At 54.4% G+C, this 25,208-nt stretch overlaps 1 protein-coding gene across 1 annotated transcript; it reads right to left on the reverse strand.

Moving 5' to 3' along the window:
- Nucleotides 1–111: 111 nt before the first annotated feature.
- Nucleotides 112–25,208, reverse strand: UNC93A (unc-93 homolog A; the record flags this gene model as incomplete). Its single annotated transcript, XM_082668724.1, has 8 exons — nt 112–437; nt 9,946–10,077; nt 11,137–11,272; nt 13,142–13,356; nt 17,427–17,552; nt 19,154–19,383; nt 20,310–20,491; nt 25,122–25,208. 8 exons carry the CDS (start codon nt 25,206–25,208, stop codon nt 112–114), a joined length of 1,434 nt encoding a protein of 477 aa, XP_082524850.1.

Below are 25,208 nucleotides of genomic sequence, written 5' to 3' on the forward strand. Positions count from 1 at the left end.
TTCACATATACTCTGGATCTCTATGGATGAGAGGGTGGACTGAAAAATTTGATAAAATAGAAAAAAAAATCACGTAAAACATGAAATGTTGAAGTAGTCATAAAGAATCAGCTATAAACTCTGAGGCATCTTCCGCTGATACGCTCTGGGTTCATCCACCGTGGGGTTTGTTGTTTCACATTTCTGTGTTACTCCTTCCTCAGCTGGTTTTGTCTGCTCTTCGGTGTGCAGCCTGGCCACCTTCTTGGACCCCAGATACTCGACAGTTCCATATGCCGCCATGGCCAGACTCAGGACGCCCAGGAGGACGTAGAGTTTGACGCTGACACACAGGAACATGCTGTAACCGAACGCGATGACGAAGCCCAGGGCTTCCCACAGGCGGTAACTGGCAAAGGCGGCCTCCTTGTTCTTCTCAAACAGGACCCCGAAAAGAGCTGCAGGGGGAGACGGGGGAAAATGTGGCTGTAAAACCGCAAACGGGCTTTCTGATCATAACCAGAAATATGCAACTTCCCCACGGCCCAGTGTTCCCAATAAAACCAGGACCTTCCTTTGTAGAAACTGGAATTATTTCACGCTGTGGATGATAGCAAGTCAGGTGATGTTCTCTAGCAGTGAAGAGCCACCGTAGATACAAGAAGCAGAACGGATGAAAGTTAGCACCGTAGGGCGCGCGGCCCAAGCCCGAGCTTTGCAGGTAAGAAAAGCAAGGCTGACAGGTGGGACCCGCGTAGGTGAAGGCGAGAAGGGGGAAGGCCATTCATTCCTGCACTTAGGGGAAGTGCACAGTACATAAGTTATTCAACCGTGGGGTTTTTGGTGCCTGCCGCAGGGCAAGGGGATCACCACTGTGTGGGCCTTTCCTTCCCCTCCTGGAGACTTTAGGGGTAAGAGCGTTCAGCCAGGTGAAACCTCGGAGTGAGACCGCCCCACACCGAGTTCTTGATAAAGGGACTCAAACCCCCTTGGGTGGTTTTTTTTTTAACATCTTCATTGGAGTATAATTGCTTTACAAAGGTGTGTTAGTTTCTGCTTTATAATAAAGTGAATCAGTTATACATATACATATGTTCCCATATCTCTTCCCTCTTGCGTCTCCCTCCCACTCTCCCTATCCCACCCCTCTATGTGGTCAAAACACCGAGCTCATCTCCCTGTGCTATGCGGCTGCTTCCCACTAGCTCTCTATTTTATGTTTGGTAGTGTATATATGTCCGTGCCACTCTCTTTGTCCCAGCTTACCCTTCCCCCTCCCCATATCCTCAAGTCCATTCTCTAGTAGGTCTGTGTCTTTATTCCTGTCTTACCCCTAGGTACTTCATGACATTTTTTTTTTCTTAGATTCCATATATATGTGTTAGCATACGGTCTTTGTCTTTCTCTTTCTGCCCTTGGGTGGTTGTCTGAAGGTTTGGGAGAGAAATGACCTGAGTCTGTGATAGGGGCTGAACTGTGTCCCTCAAATCCACATGTGCTAGTTCTGGCCCCCAGGACCTCAGAGTGTGACTGTATTTGCAGTTGGGCCTGTAGAGAGGTGATCAAGTTAAAGGAGATCATCAGGGTGGGTCCTAATCCCGTGTGACTATATAAGAGGTGTCCATATAAGAAGAGGAGGTCAGGACACAGACATGCACAGAGGGACGGCCACATGAGGACACGGGGAGAAGATGGCCGAGTACACGCCCAGGAGAGGGGCCTCAGGGGAACAGTCCTGCCGCACCTGGATCTCAGACCTCAAGCCTCCATTTCTGCTGTATTTTGTCGTGGCAGCCTTCGCAAACTAGTACAGCCTGATAATGCTTCTAGGTGAAGGGAAATGATTTTCTGTTCCTGCTTGCAGTGTGGTAAAGTTTCGCCGAACGGGAATCAACCCCATCCCCAGGACGTGAGCGAGGCAGCAGTGTGTCTGGAAGGTGGACACTTAGGAAGGGAAAGTTTTCAACAGGGGGACCTGCCTGAGTATCCCGGCCGACGTCCTGCTGCACTGCCCGGAGCTGCCTGGTCACCACGCCTACCACTTTGGCTGATGGACTTGCCCTGCGTCCCCCTGTCCTCTGCTAGGGCGTGGGTTCCCTGAGGCAGGAACCCATCTTATCTGGAATGATAATTCCAGCGCAACCCAGTGTCAGCGAAAATCCTTATTGAATGACTGAGTGGACGCATGGGTGGATGGTGACTCATGAAGTGGCAAAACGCTGAGCCCGGTCCTGCAGTGTCAGCACGTCCTGCAGTGTCAGCACATCCTGTGGGGCAGCACACCTCTCAGAGGATAAACAGTAACCCAAGTAAACGGTGGGCAGTCCTGGGGGGAGAGCTGCTCCTTCCTTTTCTCCCCTTCCCCTTACAACCCAAAAGCCCACGCTGGTGAGGCAGTCCAGGTAACAAAGGACACGTGACCACACACAGCACGGCACGGGCCAAGGCACCCCCTTTGCATGTGGGTCAGATAATGCGTGAACCAAAATGTCAAGCGTGGACTCCAGAGCGGGGGGGATGGGCAGACAGCCCCGAGCCCAGCGGGACCAGACGGAATCTGCACCCGGAGTCCTTCATTCCCAGAGGCAGCGCCATCCGCAGGGCGGTGGGCGTGTCCTCAGAACTGTCCCGCCTACAGGGCGGGCAGCTGTGGTGGGGAGAGCGGACGGCGGAGCTTTCATGCACATATTCATTTTTCATTCTGTTCCTTTAACTTTGCCCCTTTCCTTCTACCCCTCCCCTTCTCCCCCGCGTTTAGAACAGGAGAGGGGAGGCTTGTAGGGGGGAGGGGCCCCTCCAGCACTGGGGGGAAAGGTCTGAGGGCAGCAGCAAGGTCTCCTGCAGCCCTGCCTGGAAATGTCAGCGCCCAGGAGACGCCCCTCGGCATTTGGTTACTCAGATGTCCATCTGCGCAGGAACCGCTCAGGGCGGGGTCCATCAGGCAGATATAAGATATGACATAAGATACACATTTTAAACGACACATGCCGATTTGGGAAAACTGGAGGCTGTCTGGAACGTTCAGAAGGAGGTGTGCTTCTTGTGTGGAGTCTGCAAAGCGCCCTCTCTAATGGAAGTGAATGCACAAAGAGAACCTAATAACCACACCCTGGGACTTAACTTCTGAGGTTACTTAAAGGTCTCTTGTCTTTCTTCTGAGGGGGACTCTAAAATAGGACCTAAAAACAAGATGCTAGAGAAGAAAATCCAAGGTGAGACACCGTGGCTACAAGTGGTGGATTATGTCCTGTTCTCCGGCAAAAAGGTCCAGCTGCTTCCTTAGTGGGTTGTGGTTCCTGGCAAATGCACGCTGGCGTTTTGAAAATCCAGTAACACAGCCAACTCTAGCTTTAAGTCAACGTTTTTGGTCTATAGGTTGGTGTCTTTAGGCGACTTCAAGGTTAAGTTTAGGTCGTAACAATTATAGACCACTGTGCTCCAGGATAAGGGGACCCACGGCCCACTCTCTCCTGGGCAAGTTCTGGTTCAAGTCCAGTTCAGCCTTTTAAGTGGCTGTGGGATCCTCAGCTTCCTGAGGTTTTCCCATAAACTTAAACTTTCTGGGCCCCCAGGGCCTTAAATGCCAAATGAAGAACTCGCCATTCTGTGAGTCTGATTCTGAACTGTGACCCTGGTGAGGGGATCCACCCGCAGGGAAGAGAGGTCGAGTGGCTGTGAGCTCACAGCCTTGCGTGCAGAACAGCTCAGCAGTTTGGGAGGCAGGAGGGGCCCTCACCGGGAGGACCTGGAACCCAGAAGTCTGTGGGAAGCTGGCTGTGATTCTGGATGAACGACAGAGACGGAAGAAGACGTGTGACAGCTGGACAAGAGGGAAGGACCCCTCCCTTGCCCCCTCCTCAGATGGCTGTGTCCAGGAGAGGCTGGATCACGGCCGGCAGAAGGCTGATGTCAGCAGCCGGAATTGCCGTCTAAGAAAACGCAGAGAAAGGGAGTCTGGGGGACTCCATTTGCCCCCATTTGGGAAATGGCCCAGCCTGAGGAGGAGAGGGCAGAACTAGTCATAATTAAAGTCAGGCTTTTGGGGAAATTACTAATGATCTGTTTCCTATTTTAATCCAAACGTAAAGAAGGCAGCACATTAATTGTGTCAAATTCCAACCGTTAAGGACATGGAGGGCAGAAGGGAAAGACATGAAAAAGAGAAGTAGTCTCAAAGCAATAGTTCAACAATTCTGAAATTACATGTGAGCTAGGATTGAACAAATAAGCAATGTGGTATACAGAGTGGAAACTGGGTTTCTCACGGTCAAAGAAAGAAGTTACAGAACAGCAGTGGGATGGGGGTGAGAAGGGGGTGCTAGAATGAGCCTGTGTGCTGGGACGTCAGTGTGAGTTCAGCCTTATTTTATAGATAGATATAGATAGATAGATATGCAGATACAGAAATAAATAGATGTGTGTGTATATATATGGGCCAGTAAGCCTATGCCCATCTCCTCACTCTGTCCACTGAGAGTGCCTAGAAACGGCGTCGTCTCAGTAGCAATGAGCACACCCAGCACTCAGATCTTACTTCCTAATACCATTCTCCAATAAAACACACCCAGGCTTCTTGGAGAAATGGCTAACCCAGGGCTGGCACAGGAGTTACCAGATGAGCCTAGACTATTCTGGAGTGCCTAACAGTGAGGAGGTACTAAAAAAACCCAAAATAGGTAGCGGTGGGGGGGGGGCGAGTCGAAAGGACACAGGTGCCAACGGGAAAGACCCCAGTCGCCAAAGTTGGAACAATTAGAGCAAAGGAGTAAGTAACATAGCATTGGATTGTAACCCAAAGGATACCATAAATACATGAGCCCAAACTTTTGAGTAAACAGCTAAATAAACGGGGGAGAAGGGACAGATGTTCATCCTAGAAGAACTATACCTAATGCACGTACACACGCCTCTCCCAGGAGGTGAGGGGTAATTACTTCCCCCTGAATTGTAGCCTTGGTGACTGGCTTCCAAAGAACTGACAGTGGAAGGGAAGAGCAGCCCTCTGCGTGGGAGGAGCCAGACCCTGGCTTGACCAGCGATCGAGGTCCACAGCATCCATGACCAGTCCTGTGCTGTCCTGTAACCCTACCAATGTGACGAGAAAGGCGCTTCACTCTGGGGTCTTCCTCCCCCAGACCCTTAGCTCTATAGCCTAATTATGAGAAAACATCAGATGAACCCAAATTAAGGGACAGTCTACAAAACACCTGATCAGTATTCTCCAAAAGTCAAGGTCATCAAAAACAAAGAAAAATGAGAAACTGGCACAGACCAGACAAAGGAGATGGCTGGCTACGTGTAACGCGGTGCCTGCCTGGGATCCGGGAGCACACAGAGGATGGAGCGGGGGAAACCTGGAGAAATTTGAGTGAAGTCTGAAGCTTCGTTATGTACCAATATTAATTTCTTGGTTTTGACAAATGTACTGCAGTTCTGTAAGATGTTCGAGTTAAGGGAAACAGAGTGAAGAGTATATGGGAGCTCTGTACCGTCTTGGCAACTTTCCTGTGGATCTAAGATTATTCCAAAAGAAAAAGGAAGAGAAAAGCCTGCTTGCAGCCTGACCTGGGAAAGGCACCAGGTGGAAGTGACCGGATGCTGACCCCTGTCGTCGGATGACAGGATGTGAATGAGTATTGTTTGTTTGGAAAAGACAGGATACATGAACTGGACATGTAAGAGAAGACAGGCTTTTTGAGTTTATCAACCTGAAAACAGCCCCTTTGGTGGCTGACAGGGCAAAAGAGTCTTTTTAGGCCAGACATTCTGAATCTCAAGTGCAGGCATTGGCGCGTGCAAGGGTTGCCATGGCAACGGTGCCCACCTTTCGTGAACTGTCAGGGCGGATAAACAGAAAGCCGCCCAGATCACCGGCTCCAACGGCCGGAGGGATCCCCGGAGCCCAGTGGGAACATGGGCAGCGAGAAGCACGGTTCTGCCCCAGGACGGGGGGGCTTGGATGCTTCCCACCCCTGATTTGCCTCTAAACTGGAGAACTGTAACAATGTTTGTAAACTGAGAGGTGATGACTGAAAAGGAGGGTTGAATTGTACTGACTTGTATCCAGTCTCATTAACTAGGAAAGTATGTGGCTCACGGATCTTCTTAGAAGAGAGACACGTTCAGGGAGACTAGGATTAGAAATCCAACTCGCTATTGAAAAAGCAAAAATGAGAGAGAGCTGATCTTGGGAGGTGGCGAAAGCTACACAAAATTTCCAGTTTTTGAAAATACAGAGACGGTATGGATGGACCACGCTGCAGGGTGGTGAGCCCGAGAGAGCCTGGTGGAGCCAGCCTGCAGGGAACTCAGTCATTAAAGCATCCCTCCTATAGCCAAGACGATCACCAGTATAGACGCCGAAAGAAATTCTCAAGTCATACACGAAAACAACAGTCTTCCCCAGCAACTGATTTTTCCTTGAAACAAATTACTTTTGATCTGAACAAAAAGACAGAAATAATTCATTTTAAATTAGCATTCCTTATTCAAGGAGGTCTTTATCCAAGTTATTCACTGGACCTCATGTAACTCTGCACAATTTTGACAGGCTCTGCCTGACGGTCTCTCATGTCCGTGGAAAGAAAAGGAGAGTTAAAGCAATTACTCCTATATCTCAGGGAGAAAGAAAACCAAACATTTTATTTGCAATCATTTGAAACGCCTAAGGAATTATTGTATGGACTATTGCGTGGCTGCTGACTTCTAATGTGTAAATACTGTAAAAAATTCAAGTGAACTCAGAGATGTCAGCTAATTAGAAAGCAAGACGGCAGAAGCATTTGGACCGTTCAGTAAAACAGTGGGCGTCTTTCACACCTCCTCTGGGATGTTGAAAGCAGTTCTCTCCTGATGCTCCCTGGGGAAAATGCCTAAGATTCCTACGGGGGAAGTTGTGACCTGCACTCGTTTAGAAGTCTGCACGGCCAAGAAAAGCTAGTGCGGTGTCTGTGCACCTTTCCCCTACCGATTAAGTATTTCTTCTGTTGAGCAACATCGCAGCCCAGCCTGAGACTAGTTTGTCATTGCTTCCACCAACTGACCTTTGTCCAAACACACCAGATTACGGCACTGAGCCTCACACACCTTTGTCACCTGGTTCAGAACTTCAGGAGAGCCTCCTGCCAAGATTGTGAAACCCAAACCCCTTGGTTCCAACAGCACGGGGTTTGTTCAGTGATGTTTTCAGCTGTTTCATAAGCCAGCAACAGATAAGATAGTAAGGAGAGGCCGTCCTGGAGTACTGAGTCCACCGTGGGTGAGGTCACGTGTACCTGTTCTCTTTGGGTGTAGGGACAGCGGCCAGGCCTCCTGCCCCTGGAAACGCTGGCCTGTGGCTTGTTTGTGGACTGGCCTGACCCAGTTTCCAGTCCCGGGTGTTTCCCCGATAAGGGCTGAATGGTGGGTGGTGTTTCCAAAGGAAGAGGCTCTCTTCTGAGCCAGATTCACCTCTGGGGCCCTGGGCTCACGCATCTGCAGGATGCCGGCTGTGTAGACGGCTCACCTCCTGGGGTCTCCGACACCCTCCCGCCCGGGGCCAGGGCCGTAGGTGGTTCGGGAAACTCAGGGCCAAGGGTTCCCGCCCTCAGCCCTCGTCCCGTTAGGTCACACAGAACTCAAGCCGCCCTCCGTGTCCTCCATGGGCCGCCCGCCAGCCCCCTTCTCCCCTCTCTCCCGTGGCCTCCCCCCCAGACCCAGTCAGCTACGGCTCATCCCCTGGCAGGACACGCCGCCAACCCGCCAACCCAGGGCGCCTCCTGACACGCGGGGAGCCTGCGTCCACAGGAGGCCTCCCTGGGCCTCGGCTGGACGTCTCCTCCTGGGCTGCGGCCACTCCCTTCCCACCCGCCGTGGGCGGCCCGGACTCCCACCCACTGCAGCCCAGGGAAGAGCTCCCTGCACCACAGTCTGAACCCTGGGCCTCCAGCCCAGGCCTGGCTCCGGCCGTCCAGCTCCCCACGCACTCGGGGCTGCCGGGACCTCTTCCCCTGATGCCCCCCGCCTGCCTCTCCCGTGTCCCTCACGTCCACAGCCTGGCCTCCGAGGCCTTTGTCGAACGTCTGGTGGCCGCCGTGTCGGGGTGCAGGGCCCCCGAGGGTGCCGGACAGCACTGGCCACGCACACCGCTCTCGGCGGACTGAGGGCAGCTCTCCAGTTCCCCTGCGCTGGCGGGGGCCCCCCTGCCCTCAGCGGCTCTGCCCGCCTCGCCTCTCACCCGCCCTCTTTGCAGCGTCAGCCAAGGCCGCGGCTGGACCTCCGGGCCCGAGTCCCGCTCCGCCCCAGGCCCAGGGCGGTGGCCACGCTTCTGCAGGGGGCGGTGCGCTGAGGGTGATGCCGCCCGGCTGGCCTACGTCGGTGAACGAATCCTCGCAGGACTGACGGCCGGCTCGCGGTGAAGACCGTCTGTTAGGTCGTCGCCAGCTGTGGCTTCTCTAGGAAGCCACATGTCTCAGGCGTGAATTAACTCCTTTCCCCGTGGTGACAAAGGGGCCGTATCCTTCCTTCTGACTGCCTTCCCCCGCGTTCCAAAGAAAGGGCACCCCTCCCCTCCCGGCCAGGCGCCTCCTTTTCTGGCCCCTCCCCTCACAGCCCTTCAGTCTGAATCTAAAATCCTACGAGAGGGACTTCCCTGGGGGTCCAGTGGTGAGGACTCAGCACTCTCACTATGGTGGCCCAGGTTCAATCCCTGGCCGGGGAGCTAAGATCCCGCGTGCCGTGTGGCGCAGCCTGAAATAATCATAAGTGATACGCGCCCCAAACAGCCCCTTTTCAGTGCTGGGTCCCCCCGCCGGAGTCCTCTCTGTGTCGTGTTCAAGCTCAAGCCAAGCCCCTCAGCTGATGCGTCCAGGTCTGTGGGCTCGTCTGCCGCCTTCAGCCTGGGGATCCCGACGCCCAGCCTGGTCCGGGGACCACTGAGTCCCTGCGTCCAGAAGCTCCGCCCCTCGGCCTCCTTCCCAGCCCCGCCCCTGCCCTCCACCTCCCGGTGGGTCCGCACGGTCCCCTGAGTCACGGCAGCAGTGACCCTGCCAGCCCCCGCCCTAAACCCTTGCTGCTGCGTCCACCAGTGCTGAGTGAAAGTGGACCCTTCAGCGGTACGTCGGCCCTACGTCGGGCCAGCCAGCCTCTCCTCTCAGTGTCTGAAACCCCAAGGCGACGGCCTCTGGGAGGGGCGAGGTCGTGGGGTGTGGCCCTCAGGGAGGGGTCAGTGCCCTTGCGAAGGGGCCCCAGATCGGCCCCTCGCCCCTGCCTCTACGTGAGGACACGGCAAGAGAGAGCCTCTGTGAACCAGGCCTCCAGACGCCGAATCCGCGATGCCTTCCCCCGGACGTCCAGCCCCAGAGCTCTGAGCAGTAAATGTCTGCTGTTTACAAGCCCCAGCCTGTGGAGTCCTGTTGCGGCGCTAAAGCGACAGAGACGGCTCCCCCCCCCCACCCCCCCCCCCCGGCCTCCCCAACTCCCTGCCTCCCCCAGGCTCCCCGCTGCTTGGAGGACTATCCGCCAGGAGCCCACGAGGGCGTGGCCCCACGGTGAAGCCTCTGCTGACCCTCCCGCCCTTAACTCCGTTCTCCCGAAAACTGACACCCACCCCCCACCCCAAGCCCTAGAGCCACTGCAGGGACGTTGTCCCGGTAACCTGTAAGCGCTTCCGCCTGTCCCCAACCTCAGCTGAGAGCGGCTGTTCTGTTCAGACCAGCTCTTCCAGGGGGAGCCACGAAGGAACCATCATCTCAGGAAAGAAAGTCGCACACTTCATGGACATCATGGATGTGAGTAGACGCTCAGAGAAAGCACTGCAAATCCCCAGTGTGGAACTGCAGCCCTCCCGCCTGTGTGGTCCCCGCTCCACTGCCCTTACTGCACATGTCACCACGCCCCCCTGGGGGGCCCTCCACCCACCACGTGTCCCCCCATGACTGGCCAAGGTGGGGCCACCTGAGCAGGAATGGCTCTGTGCCGGGCACTCACCATTGTTCTGTGTCTGCCAGACGGCGTCGGCCGCGCCCCAGAGGCCCGGAAATACGAAAAACAAAGGCAGCTGGCGGGGGTGAGGCTTCCACAGCAGGAGGGCGATGATGCAAGACAGGTGGGTCACGGCACCTGTGAGCGGGGAAAGGGGCTTCTCTCAGACACTGTGCTACAGGACGAGTCTTCTGACCATTTGCTTCCAGGCGGGAATGACGTTCCTGAAATAATCCAGACTGATTTCTGCAGGTGGGTGTTGGCGTGGCTCACGGAGGCTGAGGTGGAATGCAGGGCGCCTGGCAGGGGTGCGATTCCGTCCACCTCTGGCCTGCACATCATCGGGGGGGGCCCGGGGGGACACACCTCTGTGTCTTAGAGGAAAGTGTCGCCTTGCTGGGCAGAGGGGTCCCCAGATTATGGGGCTTCAGAATGGGAGAGAGAAGGGCTTCTTCATTAGGAGCGAGTGGTGGGACCCCTGCTTCTCACTGAGTAGGGGGCATGAGGAGGGGACGGGAAGGGGCGCCCCAGCCGGGGAGCTGGGGCTTCCAAACAGGACGAGGAGGGAGAAGCTGGGGGAGAACGTCCTCATTCCTCCTGACTTTATCATGATGAGCCCTAAGCCCTGGCCTCGTGATTCTGCAGACGCTGTGATGTCCCTCGAGTGTGGGAACAGAGCAGCTTATGACCCTCAGGGACTGCCAAGGAGCAGAAACAGCAGGTGCATCCTGGGTTCTCCGAGGCTGTGTGACCTTGGGCGAGTTACTCTGCGTCTCTGTTCTCTCCTCGATATAAAGCAAATTACTTGGCCCCATGTGTTCCCTCCCTCTTGCTGCATCACCACAGACCCTTTGGGCCTTGACTGGGCTACCAGGTAGCTGTCTCCTTAACACCCTCATTTCTCCTTATCCACGCTGTCTCCAATCCTTCTCGTTCCCTCAAGAAAAATAGCAGGTGATGCCCGTTTAGAAGACCAGCTTCATCCACCACGTGAACACAGATCTCCTCCTTCTGGAGGGCTCCCTGTCTCCTGCCTGACCCCATGGCCCCCACTGCGGGTGTGGGCCCCGTTTCTGTACCTGCACCAAACCCCGTCCTTACCCCAACCCTGGCCCTCATCACACACGCTCTAATCGCCCGCAGTGGAGCCAGACCTGCCCCAGGAGTGCGTCCACTGTGCGTCCACGGTCCACCTACCTAGCGCGAAGAGAGCAGTCCTGCCTGTGTACTGGGCCAGCTTCCCATACAGCACGGAGCACAGTGCGTTGACGCCTGCGAAGCAGATCATCACGTAGCCCACGAACTGGATCCCCAGGGCGCAGGTGATGTAGGACTGGGGGAGAAGCACAGGCCAGTCACCTGCGCTGCCTCAGGCCTGCTCCAGGGCTGAGCTCGGAAGTTGCGGTTTGGGGGTTCACTTTGATCCGGGAATACAGCCCATGCTAAAACGCTTTCTGCCCTGTGACCGCTGGCCCGCGAAGCTGGCCCGCGAAGCTGGCCTCCAGCTCCCAGGGTGGAGAACGCCTGTGCTTGTAAGGAAAACCCTCCTCTGAGTAAGAACTAACAGGGAACGCTCTGCATGGCTGCCTGGCAGACTTCTCCCCGCGTATCTGTACCGTATGTTATTTATACAGGGGCGAATCTGAACTCTTCTTGCTGGTGTGGGTCATTTCCCATCCTGCCTATAAGACAGCTGGGTGAGGACAGAGCCGGGGAATGAACAGGCAGAACTCAGGGGATTTTTAGGGCCTTGAAACTCCTCTGAACGACACCATAATGATGGCTTCATGTCATTATGCACCTGTCCAAACCCTGAGAATGTAGAGCACCAAGAACGAGCCCTCAGGTAGGCTGTGGGCTCGGGGTGATGACGATGTATCCAGGTAGGTTCCTCAGTTGTAACAAACGGACCCTCTGGAGGCGGGCAGCGGGCAAGGGTGTGCCCGTGTGGGGGCAGAGGGTGTGCGGGAACTCTCTGTCCTTTCCGCTCAGTTTTGCTGTGAACCTAAAACTGCTCTAAGAAAATAAAGTCTTAATAAAAAAGAAGAAGATGGAAGGAACAGGAAGGGAATCTCCATAGAGATGAGAAGAAGCGCTCCTGCCGTGACTTGGGGGCAGGGTTGGGGACAGACAGGAGACAGGCTAGGAGGCCCCTTGCATCTGGATAGCGGGGGGACTGTTTGTCATTCTGTCTTCATTCTTTGAAACTCCAAGACCCCAACAGGACTGTCCTAAGAGTAGGGCTGCCAAAGAAACTCTTGGGTGTCCAAATACTCAGGACCATACTTATACTGAGAGATATTGGTGGTTTATCTGAAATTCAGATTTTTACCCTGCCTTTTATCTGGCCCATTTGGCAAGCCTTCCCGGGAGGGAGCTGGGGTGGCGATGGAACATGGAAGCAACCTGCTGATGTCCATCAACAGAGGAATGGATAAAGAAGATGTGTTGCATATATACAATGGAATATTACTCGGCCATTAAAAAGAATGAAATAATGCCATTTGCAGCAACATGGATGGACCTAGAGATTATCATACTAAGTGAGGTAAGTCAGACAGAGAAAGACAAATATCATATGATATTGCTTATATGTGGAATTTAAAAAAAAAGATACCTCTGAACTTATTTACAAAACGAACTCAAAGACTTAGAAAAAAAATGGTTACCAAAGGGAAAAGGTGGGAGGATAAACTAGGAGTCTGGGATCGACACGTACACACGGCTATATGTAAAATAGAAAACCCTCAAGGACCTACTGTATAGCACAGGCAACTCTGCTCAATATTCTGTAATAACCTAAATGGGAAACGAATTTGAAAAAGAATAGATACGTGTATATGTATAACTGAATCACTTTGCTGTACACCTGAAACTAACACAACATTGTAAATCAACTATATTCCAATATAAAATAAAAATTTTTTAAAAACTAGGTCATAAGGAATTTCAGTGTTATTCGTGGATTTCACGGTTTTCCCTATTTTTCACTCTAAAATGAGGACACAGGGTGAGATGCAGGCAAGTAAGTGTCCCTGCGATGACTCCGGAGCAGCTTTGGTCCTTTCCCTGAAAACACATCTCAAGTGAGGGGTGTTCCCAGGTGGGCTGATGTCCTAACCACACGGCGGCTCTCCTGAGGCCGGGAAGGACCCAGCGCAGCCCCAGACCCCGTGCCGGCCCCGCCGGCCTCGTCGCCTACCCGCGTGTAGTCGCCGGCCAGGAAGGCTTGCTGGAACCCGCTGTACAGCGGCAGCAGGACCAGGAGGCAGAGGCGCTTGTCTCTGTACAGCTTGGCCGTCGACAGCAAAGTGGACCAGAACGGTGACGCTTGCTTCTCTCCCTCACTTTCCTGCTGAGCGTCTTTTATGGGTTCCAGAAACACGGCGATGAGCAGGACCGCCAGGAAGCCGCTCCCTGAAAGGACAGGGGAGGGGGGGACAGGCTGCTGTGACGGGCTCCAGCCGCACCGCGCTCGCGCAGACTCATCTCCTCACTTCCTCCTCCTCTCGAAACGGAGGGTCGGTTTCAGATCCACATTTCAGGTGACGGAGGCAGGCTGAGCCCCTGACCCCTGTTGTGGACTCGGACGCCACACACGTTGCCTCGATCCTCGTGTGCTGGTTCTGTGACTGTCGGGCTGTCTCACCCACAGAGCAGGTGATGGGAAACACAGACACCTGGGGAGAGACCCCCGAGGTCCTCAGGGCCCTTAACCATGCGCCATTTCTCTCGTCAGAATCCTCAAAGTAATTTCTACCAACAGCTAGGCTCCCTTCTCAGGGTTATGGGTCCCGCCAGGAAAGTTACCATTGGCTTCTCTTCACGTTCATCCCAAATCTCTTCATCCAAACGTCCTGTGGTAGGAGCTGCACGTATTAGGGTATCTCCCAACCCCAGTGGGATGACGCGTTTGGAGAAAGGAAAGGAGCTCTTTGCATACTGAGATGGGAAGTTTCCCCCCAAGACAAATGGCTGAAAGGAAAAGCCAGGAGCAGAGCTGGGAGTCTACTGTGCCCCCATTTGATTTGGATAAGGAGGGGCATAAAGACATTTGTTTAGACGTGCGGTAGGTGTGTCTAAGAATTAAAGACTGTGGGCTGTCTATGGCTGCGGGAAAGCTGGGTGGCGGTGAGAGGGGGATTTTCCCTTTTACAATATTTGTATTTGGGACCATGTGAACAGGGGATCTATCAAAAAATGACTCAAGACAACTATTCCTTTCACCCTTGAGGGGATATCCTGTACTTTCATGATTCCAGAAGGTAATGACGAGATCTTTTTCTCTGCCATGAACCCACCTTCCTGTCTCTCGAGGGAGAACAAATGTCTGTTTAATCTTCCTGTTCTTTACGTGGACATCTTTTCGCTCCCTCACGGAGGCTGAGGGCCCTTTGTCATTTCTTATGTCTCTACTGTTCTTCCATCTACCATGATAATGATACATGTGGTTTGGGATCTACAGATGAACTCAGGACCAGTGGTGGTCTTTCCTCTCCCTGGTGGGATCGGGGATACTTCAGGACAGTTTTTATCGCTCATTGCTGGCTTTGACCCATCACCCTTTAGAGAGGATTTGAGCCACTCTGTGTCTTTACTGGTCCCCAACCTTGTCTGCTATTCTTCCATCTCTTGTAGCCCCAGACGCCCAAGGCAGCAGGCTCGCCCCTCACTGTGGCGTAGCTGCCTGAGCCGTACTGAAACGGTGAGGCTCACCAAGTCAGCCCTCCTCCAAATTGCCCGAGAAACGGTAAAACCAGTCCCCCCACGCGTCCCAGAGAAGTCCGTAGTTAATCACTGCATTTCCATGCTGAGGAGCACCACTTTACAGCTAAGCTTCATCTCTGTAATTCAGCTGCTTTTCCTCCTGGCTAAGCATTGGTCCCCTCCCCCATTTCATGCTAACTCAACCTGGTGACCAAGTTTATGAGGCCGGACTCTTGTCCGCAGACGTTTCACAATGGCACTGACGTCCTCTGGGGTCATGATTCCCACTTAACTGTCAAAGCAAGTCAGCACACGCAGGCGCTCCTCCAAACCGGCACATCAGCTGGCTGTGAACACCCACCACCTGCCACAGCTCCTTCCCCGGCCTGAGCTCGGAGCAGCCCCAGGACACAGCTTCCCCGGGACAGGGGCTGAGATGCAGCGGCGGTGGCCGGGGGTAGGACTAGAAGCCACATGTTCACCAGGACACAGACGCGTGTCCAGAGGGTCCCTTGGTCCAGGGCCATCTGCAGGGGCGTGGACTGGGCGATTGCCGGTGGTAGGGCTAATACGCTGCCTCGTGAGGGCAGAGCTCAGGAGTCCTAGAAAATTACTCCAGGGAGATGGTGCTCTCTTTGCTTTGGTCTGTTTTTCTCCTTTCTTATTTTAGTTCTGTTTTTTATAATTTTCTTTTGTCTTTGTGGTAACATGGCCTTGCTTGAAGGAAGAAGGGTGTGAAGCCCTGCGAACCAGGATCCAGATACTAAGAGAGTTTCCCCGTATGACGTCTGCAAGGTCCCTGCTTTACATAAACGTCTGGACTTAGGCGGCTGGATTCTCTGTGAACCAGGACCTCTGTGGAAGGTCCCTAACTGCCCAGGGGACACACTGTTCTGCCCTCACGTCAGGCTGAACGTTTCCCAAACAGAATGTCGGCCCATCGCTCCCATATCCCGTGTCCAGTCTTGCTAGTTGTCACTCTAACTGTCTTGAGCCGCCCCTCCCTCGCTCTGCACACCGTCCTCACTCCCCTTCGTCTTCTGGGTCACTGTATCGCCCCTGCACTGGTTTCTCTGTCCGTAGTTTTTCTCACGCTCACACTAAACTAACACGGGAATCTGTCTACAAGACAAATAAGTGCACGTCCAGACTCAAGGCCACCGCTGGTCACGTCCGTCTCTGGCTCCTCTGCTCCCTCCAGACCCCTGTCCTCCAGCCACTCTGGCTCCCTCTGGGGCTTCTCTGCCTTCAGTGTTGTTCACGTCCCCTTCTCTGCCTGGTAAACTCCTACTCACCCTTCAACACCTGGCTTGGGTACCACCTCCCCATCAAAGCTGCCCTAGAACGCAACTTCCCCAGAAGATGTAACTACATGTCAACTGGGAACTTTGTTCAAAACACGCGTCCTATCAAATCTCGGTTAGTTGAAGACACATCTGGACTCTAAGGTCACTGAAAGTCAGGGTCTTGTCTGGCTGGTTTCTGGGCCACAGAAGTTCGAGCACATTGCTTGGCGTCTGCCAGCGCTCGCTCTGCCTTGTAGCATAAAAGGCTCACTTGGCACCTCTGACTTGGAAGCAACCTTGAAAGAGACCGGCGTGTTGGTGGCAACTTATCTCACAGGCGAGACCAACTGACCATGCACGTGGCCTCTGGACCTTTGATTCCCAGTGGAGTCCTGCACTCAGTCCCACCAAATCCGATACCTACCAGACTCTTGACCTTTAAGAAGGACACGGTCCAAGACCTTTACAGATTCTAGAATTCAAGAATGACAGGGCTTCCCTGGTGGCGCAGTGGTTGAGAGTCCGCCTGCCGATGCAGGGGACACGGGTTCGTACCCCGGTCCGGGAGGATCCCACATGCCGCAGAGCGGCTGGGCCCGTGAGCCATGGCCGCTGAGCCTGCGCGTCTAGAGCCTGTGCTCCGCAACGGGAGAGGCCACAACAGTGAGAGGCCCGCGTACCGCCAAAAAAAAAAAAAAAAAAAAAAAAAAGAATGACAAAGAATACCCTTAAATTTTCTTCAAATGGTAACAACAACAAAACTAGTCTAAGGGTACGCCCGTCAAAGTGGTGATACATCTGTAAGAGCAAAGTCATTTAGAAAGCTATTAACATAAACATTTTCCATTCAAGTGAGCGTCTAAGGATAAGAACCATAGGGGTTCACTCCCTCGGGCAACCATCTTTCATGAACTTCCAACGTCCTGTGCCTTCCGCTGCCCTGTGACCAGCAGGGGGAGCCCCAAGGCCTCGCCGATGCCCGAGGGCGGGTGCTGGGGAGACCCGTTCCCAAACCCAGCCTCTCAGCAGAAGCCGTTCAAATGTACTCCTCGGAAAAGGTGATAACACCGGGATTTGGGACTTCCCAAATCCACCTGGACGTACTTAGAACACGAGTAGCCACAACCCACCAAGGCCGTGGTCCACTTGCTGGGGCTGCCATCGCTCCGCGTGGCCATTCAGCACTTGGAACGTGGCTGCTGTGAGCTCAGAACGGTAATTTTACTTTCGTTAATTAGAATTTAAGAAAGTGCGCGTAATGGCTACCGGCCTGGATGGTGCAGACGCGAAGTGCTTCTATCACCACAGGAGACCTCGGTCAGCAGAGGCTGCTGCATTCGGTTTCATGTGGAAAAGGCTGAGTACAGCCCAGCTGGACGCGTCTTGTGGGGCTTTTGCAGGTGAAGAGACTATTCATACCTTGAGCAGGTGGTCTTTTCAACCCAGGAAGGCGATGGGCTTGCTTTGCCTGGGTTCCTGGTGCCCAGCACGTACCTGTGTAGATGCCCAGCAGGGTGTAGATCAGCTCCTGGGAGGGACGGTTGGTGCTGTTGGTGGACGCCGTGGTCATGAGGCAGTCACTGGCCCCGCAGGACAGGAGCTGCTCCTCCGGGATGGCCCCTGTGAAGGAGGAAGCAAAGAGGTGCTTTGAGGACACGGGTAACTTGACAGGAGACGGTACACAAGGAAGAAAACGCCCAGGGAAAAGGAGCCTGGACACGCAGAGGACAAGACATCACCATAGGTCAGAGTCACGAGACAAGGGCTCGTTTGACCCAGTGTCCCAGAATGCTTTTCCCATTGGGCACGTGTCTGGGTACTTGATTTTAAGACACTCTGGACCAATGTGCAATAAATGTCGGTGACTTGTTATATTACATTCTTGACGTAATTGAACCTTGTCCCCTTTTCGGAATTAATTAAGAACTAGAGTACATCAGACTGGGTGTCAGGCCCACTGGGTTCTCTCTCAGATTCACCTGGAACCAGTCCCATGACCTCCGGCAGGTTATTGCATACCTTCTCTGAATGTTACTTTCTTCTCCATTAAAAGAATAAAATTGGAACGATCAGTGACCCTCAGTAGACCTACATCAGAATCTCGGGAGAGAGACGATGGATGTCATGGAGGAAAGAACACTCAGTGTTTCATTGTTTCCATCAAACAGATTCTATCACATAAAATGCTGCAAAATCCCCTTGGCCGGTGAGATACGCAGCTCGTCGTGTGGAGGCTGGAAGCCTAGAAAGGCTGAGAGAACTTGCAGTGCTCTCAGTGCCTTCCAGCCCTCACATTCTGCGTCCTGTGACCGGCAGAGACTGAAGCTCACTTGTCTGTATGTCTTTAAAAGTAAACCCGTTCGCTCCTTCACCACAGTCATGTCAGAGACTGAACCTTCACCCCAGCTTCTGTTGGCTGATTGCTGACGGTTTCTCCAATACTGAGTAACGATTGGTGTCTGTCCACCGTAAAGGTTCCCTTCTGTGGATGCACTTAGCAAGGGATGACATCACATGAGCAAAAAGGGGAGACGGATTTTTTATTACAGTTTCCCAAACGTGGGACTTTACATGGGTTAACAGGATCAGGGCAGAGAGAGAGAGACATGATCCTGATAAGAGCAGGAGAGTTAGAACGTTTTTCCCCATTAATACATTTCCTGTGAGAATTGAAGGTATTTATTTCCTCTGTCCTTGGTCTAAGTCCTCAGACATCAAAGGGTGCAGGCATAGGGCAGAGCCACACTTTGCAGCCCTGTCTGTGGTCAGGCAGACAGATGAATTAAAGCATCAGTCACCAAACGTTCAAATCTGTTAAGTGATAAGTGGTCCTTTGTGTAACAAGGAAAACGCTGGTGAATGGACCAATTCAGGGGCAAAATAAATCCATGGGACCCGTTCTTAGTCTAGAAGGATAGTAAAGGACTCCGTGAACCCGAGTTCCACAGTTGAGCGGTGGCCCTAAGTTTCCCCAGGGCACCTCAGGCTCCCCTGTGCTCAGGCGAGGCCAGGGTTGGAATTGCTGGGGCACCCGTGGACCAGACGGACCCTCAGACCCGACCAGACTGCCTGGGGAAGAGCTGGGGGCCAGCTGACCCTGAGGCACAGGCAGCCTGGGAGCCACGCCTTGTGACCTCACGGGACCACCTGCTCAAGTCCTGAATGAGGACGTGTGTAGAGGGACCAGGGGCCCTCCATGGTCACCACTTCCTTCCTGTTACCTTGAGTGGGCGTCTGGCCGAACACCAGAGACGAGGTCAGGTTGCCAAACACACCAGCTGACTGGTATAAGAGGAAGAAGATGCCAAAATACTGGCTGACCACGTCTTTGCCAAGCTTTCCTGTCTTCTCTGCGTGCGTGCTTCCCATGGTGGTGAGGTAGGTGCCCTGCGCGGACCACAGCGGGGCCGCTCCGAGTCCCAGCAGGATGGAAGTGGGGATCAGCGTGTACCTGAGAAACGAAATGCGGGCATGGGCTGCCTCGGGCCCTCCACTCTTCCCTCCGTTCGAGGAGGAGGAAGCTCCTTGCCCGGCCCAGGGAAGCACTGCCGTGTCATTGGTGGTGCTCTGCTTGACAGAGTCGCCCCTTAGCCTCAGATGAACGCAAAAATCTGTGTCTTTTCTCGTTCAGCATCATTTGTAAGAGTGAAATTCGGTGCCAGTGCAGTTTCTTTGTGTTTGGACGTAGCTACAATGAGCTGGGGTTACAAATAAGGCTGGGCGGGTTCTAGGTATTTCTAATGGCAGTACGTTAAAAACGATTTATTATCTATCAATCTATCTATCTATCTACTTATCTATCTGTCTACCTATCCGTCTAGCTGTCGCTCTCCTCCATGAGGATTCTGTATGAGAACTCTACGGTAACAAGAAAAAGAATGACGTGAAGCCATCCTATCAATACATCCTGGATGGCAGCGGGGTGTCCCTCAAAGAGATGTTTGATAAGTGTACGCCTGGCAACGAGGGCACGTGGCCCTTGCCCTCAGAGCTTGGTCCCCGAGGGTCCCTTTCCCAGGGCGCAGGTAGAGCTCAGGCCCGGCCTGGGGCACTGGCTCCAGCCCTGCTGCGTCCACTCCCTGTGATGGGGTGAGGGTGTGGGGTTTGGTCCGCAGGTCACATTCTGCTCAGTCCCCCTGAAATTCACCCTCCGCATCTTAGGCAGATTCTCCCCTCGTTGCTGGGCCATAAAAGTGCCCTGGCCCAGGAGGGAAGCTGGAAGCCTCAGGAGAGGCCAGGATGGTCAGTCGGGGGAGCATGGGCCCAGCAGAGGGGACAGAGACATCTCGGTGGGAAAACATGGGAAGAAGGCCACGCTACCGTCCTGTCCCAGAAGCCGAGAGGGGAATGTCGGGAAGCATCCGAACGTGGGCGTACCAGCTGGCGTAGAAGTTGCCCAGGGTGAAGGTCACGTAGCAGCACATGGCGATGACGATGGTCCACTTGCAGCCGAGCTTCTTAATGAGGATGGGTGGCAGGAACATGGAGGACAGCAGCATCCCGCCATAGAGTGTGCTGAGCGCCGCCACCCCCAGGCCCTCCTCGCTGTACAGGCTGCTCTGCGGGGACAAGGCCAGCCCAGTCAGGGGCCCCGCTGCCAGGGCTAGGTGGTCTGGGTCATCTCCAGGTCCTGGAGACCCCCAGCAACAGGCTGCCTGGGCAGGCGGCCTGTCCTCCAGCCGAGGGATGGGAGGGGAGGAGACTGCGGTGAACTCTGGTCAAGGGGAATCAGCAAGTGGAGACGCGGGGGAAGCAGCCAGTGTGCCCCGCCTGGGGCAGAGGGGCCCTCACGCCTCCTGCTTCCTGCAGCCCCTGCCTCATCCCTGAGAAGGCGGGGGCCAGGGCAGCCAGGTGCCTCCTTGGAGACCAAGGTTCCCGCTAGGCCCGAGGCAGAGCCAGCAGCCCCAGCTTAACGCTGTGCAGACACAGTGCACACTTTTCTTGTTTTTGTCATTCCTCACTTGGTGCCTAGCATAGCGTGGTGTGAAGCGAACAAAAGGTCAAATGGGTAACCAGAGCCAGCTCAGGCCAAGGCAATGGCAGCCGTGACTTCCGGCTTTTGCTGCGAAAGAAAAACCTATTAGCATAATTGCTTCCTCCATTTATTTCACTTGTAAAGGGAAAGGAGGGGGAGGGGGAGGGGGTGGAGGGGGAGGGGGAGGGGTGGAGGGAGAGAGAGGAGGGGGAGGAGGGAGGGGGGAGGGGAGGGGGAGGGGGAGGGGAGGAGGAGGGGAGGGGAGGGGAGGGGAGGGGATGGGGAGGGGAGGGGGATGGGGAGGAGTGGAGGGAGAGAGAGGAGGGGGAGGGGGAGGGGAGGGGAAGGGGAGGGGAGGGGAGGGGGCGTAGAGGCTGGGGAGGGGAGGAGAGAAGGGGTAGAGGAGGGGGCGGGGAAGAAGACTAGTGCTTCCCTTCGCAGCCAGACCTTCCTTCACAAGGGTCCGTCCGTGTGTTTCCTTCGCTTCGGCATCCAGCTCAGCCCGACCCTGTGGTCACTGTGCAGGGGGTCCCCGCTGTGCCCCACACAACTGACCAGACACCAGAGAAGAAAACTTCGCACACAGGGTCTCTTCCCTTGCAGACGCCAGAGCCCCAAACTCAGCAAACCAGCACCTTAGAGCGTCGGCAAAGTGCAAACACCGGAATGCGAGCTGTCATGCTCCTTCTCCTTTATGGCTGAGACAGGCGTTACTACCTCCACGGGGGAAAGAAACACGCGGCGTAGGATCATACACTCAGCTAATTAGTCCAGATGACCCCAAAGCCAGGACTGTAACGCCTGGACTATTACCATTCCTTCCTGCCTGGTCCCCCAGCAAGACGACAGAAGATCCCACCCATCAGTGGGGGGCCTCTCTGAAGCCCTCCCCGCCCATCCCTTTCCTGTTCTCCTGGAGACTCCAAACCCCATGGGCTGTGTTCTCACCCCAGGATTTCCTCTCCCTTTCCTCAACACACTCTGACTGCCTTCATCCTCTTTCCAGATGGTGCCCTTCCTTCAAGTGCATGCCAAGGGTCTCCAAGGGTCTTGAGCGCACGGAACGTTCTGCTTTTTCTGAATCTCTCCCAGTGCCTTGCCCCAAACAGGTGCTTAGTCATGTTTGCTGATTAATTGAAACAGAACAAGAACATCTGGTCCCATGAAAATTCTAAAGTCTGGTTGGAAGACAAAAGTTGAACAGTCTGCCTGAAGTGGGGTTATCTGGAAATCTCTGCTCCTAACTCCAGTTGCTAGGAGTGTGGAATGTGGGGACTGCTTCGCCGGGGCCCTCTGTTTTCTTAATACTCACGTATTAAGGTCTCACGTATTAGTGACCTTGCCTCTTTGTGTGCTAATGAGAGGCTGGCAGCACTGCTCTGTTCTGGAATTTCCTTTCCACCCACAGCCCTGCTGCCAGTCGGCGGCGAGGTACATTTGTTACTTATGATGGAGTTCCGCTGCCCACCGCTGGAAAGGAAGGCGGGTTTCAATCTCCAAAGTGGGAACCAAATTTCGAAACCAAATGTCTTTTTTTTTTAAGTGAATGACCATGTTCGAATCCCTGTCTCTCCATGTGTTAGGAGAGCCAGCCTGCAAAATCCACGCCCGAGGAGAAGCCCACGGGAGTGACCTGTATGTAAGCAACGAGGACGGTCACTCAGCTCACTCGGCAAGTCGATCGACGGATCGGCCGTAAGCACTGACCAGCAGAGGCTTACGTGTGGCTCCTGGGATACGAAAGGGAAAGATATCAGCCACCAGCCACCACCCAGGAGCGGGCGATGGACAGGACTGCCAGGGCCAGGGATGCCTCCAACAGGCCACTTGCAGTGGGACAGTGAGTCCTGTAGGGGGAAGCTCAGGGGCCGAGCTCCTGGGGGGGCACGAAGTCCAGTCCAGAGGCGTCAGAAGACTTTCTGGAAGGAGTCAAGGCCTCGCGAGACCTGCAGGGTGCGGAGGTGACCGGGGAAAGGTCGGGAGGTGTGGGTGAGGAGGGACGTTTAGGGGATGTGTTTGCAGAGGCCCCGTCCTGAGAGGAAAGGCCCCAAGGAGGTCTTTGGGGTCTTTGGCCGCAGCTGTTGAGCTCTTCCGGTGAGGTGAGGCTGGACAGCCGGCCAGACTAGACCAACAGGAGCCCCAGACGCCATACTGGGGAATGGACTGGATCCACTGGATCCAGTGCTGAGCGCTGTCTGAGGCAGGGGATACAGAGATGGACGGGGCGGCGAGGGCCTGGCCCCATGGAGCTCACAGGCACCGTGTGGTGTGTGCCAGCGGACCTGGCGTGCACACAGGGGCGCCTCACCCAGACTTGGGACCCAGGGCACAGGGCAGGGGGAGAAGGAAGTGTGACGTGTACACTGAGATCTGAATAATAAATAAGAGATCGTCTGCTGTGGGGAAGGCGGTGTAGATGCGTGTTTGCGTCCTGGGCAAGTGCACGACCGAATCCAGACCGGGACTGGCACTCTGGGGATGCCTACGACCACCTTTGCTGCCTCACTGGGGCCTGAGAAAGAAGCCAAGCAGATGAAAGCAGAAGGAAGTGATGGAGACCGCAGGTCCCTTCAACGTGGCTGGGATCCAGCCATCCCTAGGGCCACATCCATCCCTGTCCTTACCTGCTGTTTCCAAAGCCAGTCCTGACTGACAGAGTTAAACCATGTTTACATGTCCTGGAGCAGTGGGCAAGGAAATAGGGCCAGATAAGGGCGGGGACGGAGCAGCGGTGAGTGGCGGGTGGGATAGTTCCATGGCTGGGCGGGAGGGCTGGTTCTCTAACATCTCCGGTCTTCTGGAGAGGAAGAGGCCACACCAGTGACAGCAGTGCCCAGCCCAGGAGCCCTGCGGAAGGCGTGGATTCCAGCGTGGCTCCCCCTCAGCTGCGCTGCTCTCTCCACACAGACGCCACTCCGAGAGTTCCTGACTGAGGCTTCCACGTGTGTGTGGCCTCAGCGTCCCACAGCCATAGCCCGAGAGAAGGGACTCCTGGCAGCTCCTAGGGTCCCCCCACTCCCTCCCCTGGCTTCCAAGGGGGCCAGTTTGCCGTCATTCAGCTGCAGCTGTCAGATCACAACTGCTTCCTGAGAATTCGGATCCCATCAGTCACGCCCGAACCCAGGGAAGCTGCCCCACCTGCTGACAGCAGGACCTCCTCCGGTGGGGCAAGCTTCTGTAGGGACAGTGTCACTGATGGGTCCATGGTCTCGCTACGTTCTCCTTCCAGAAAGCACACACTGCATTCAGCGTGAGCTCAAGGCCGCATGACACAACGGGTGTTTCACACACATTAGCATTTTACAACATCACAACGTTCTGAGCAATGTCTACAAAGTCATGGAGTATCCTGGCAAGAAAGAGGGCTGTGCTTCCCCTTCAACTTGATTCTGGGAATCACCATGGGCTATAATTTCATTCTCTGTGACCCTAGTCAGAAAAAAGACTGAATAGGGGTTCATGGAGGAAAACATGCACTTGGAATTCAGGGCTGAATCTGAGCTACCTCGCCAACCTACAAGTCCAAAGGGTTTGTACTGTAAAAATGAAGACAGAAAATTTGAATCTCTCCTCTCTTGTCCTGCACCTCCGATTCTGAGCCCCCTGCACATGCTTTTCTTGTTCAGCTCTGTGCACACAGTAGGCGCCTACTTCTTGTCGCTGACTGACAGACCTTCCAGGACCACACTAACTCGTCATCAGAAACCTTGCAGATGCTCCACTGTGCGGCAGCCCCCAGGCCACAGAGCACGAAGCTGGCAAAGAAAGCACAAGGGCGTGATGACAGGCTGCTTCCTGACCAGCCCTGGGGCTTCCTTGCGGTTTCATTCACAGTTAAAGATCAGACTTAAAATGGAACTACCCGGGGGAAGATCTAGCAGGAATCTACGTGGTATCAGGACCTCTGATGAATTCTCATTCCTGCCCCTGGCCACAAATTCACAGTGATTCGTCTTGTGTCTCCTTTTACCCACGCAAAGGCAAAGTGGATTTTATCACTAACCCAAGACCAGCTCTCCTTGTCTGAGGGTCAAACACCCGCAGTTGTACCATCCTGCTGAGCTGGGAGTTGGGGCTGCACATAAAAACCTCTGTTTGTTTTAGAGGATTTTGGAGGGTGAAGCCCCACGTTCCTCGCTGTCTGCGCCACGGGAATTCTTGGAGTCCCAGAGACATTCAGAAGGTAAGATCACATGACGACTGTATACACCTACCTGCAGACTCTGCAGACCTCCGTAGGCAATAAAAAGCAGTAGAAATCCAAAGGAAAGCACCAGAACGTTCTTCAGGCTTCTTTCCAT

This window comes from Grampus griseus, assembly GCF_964374135.1.
Source record: "Grampus griseus genome assembly, chromosome: 13".
NCBI classification, from domain to species: Eukaryota; Metazoa; Chordata; class Mammalia; order Artiodactyla; family Delphinidae; genus Grampus; species Grampus griseus.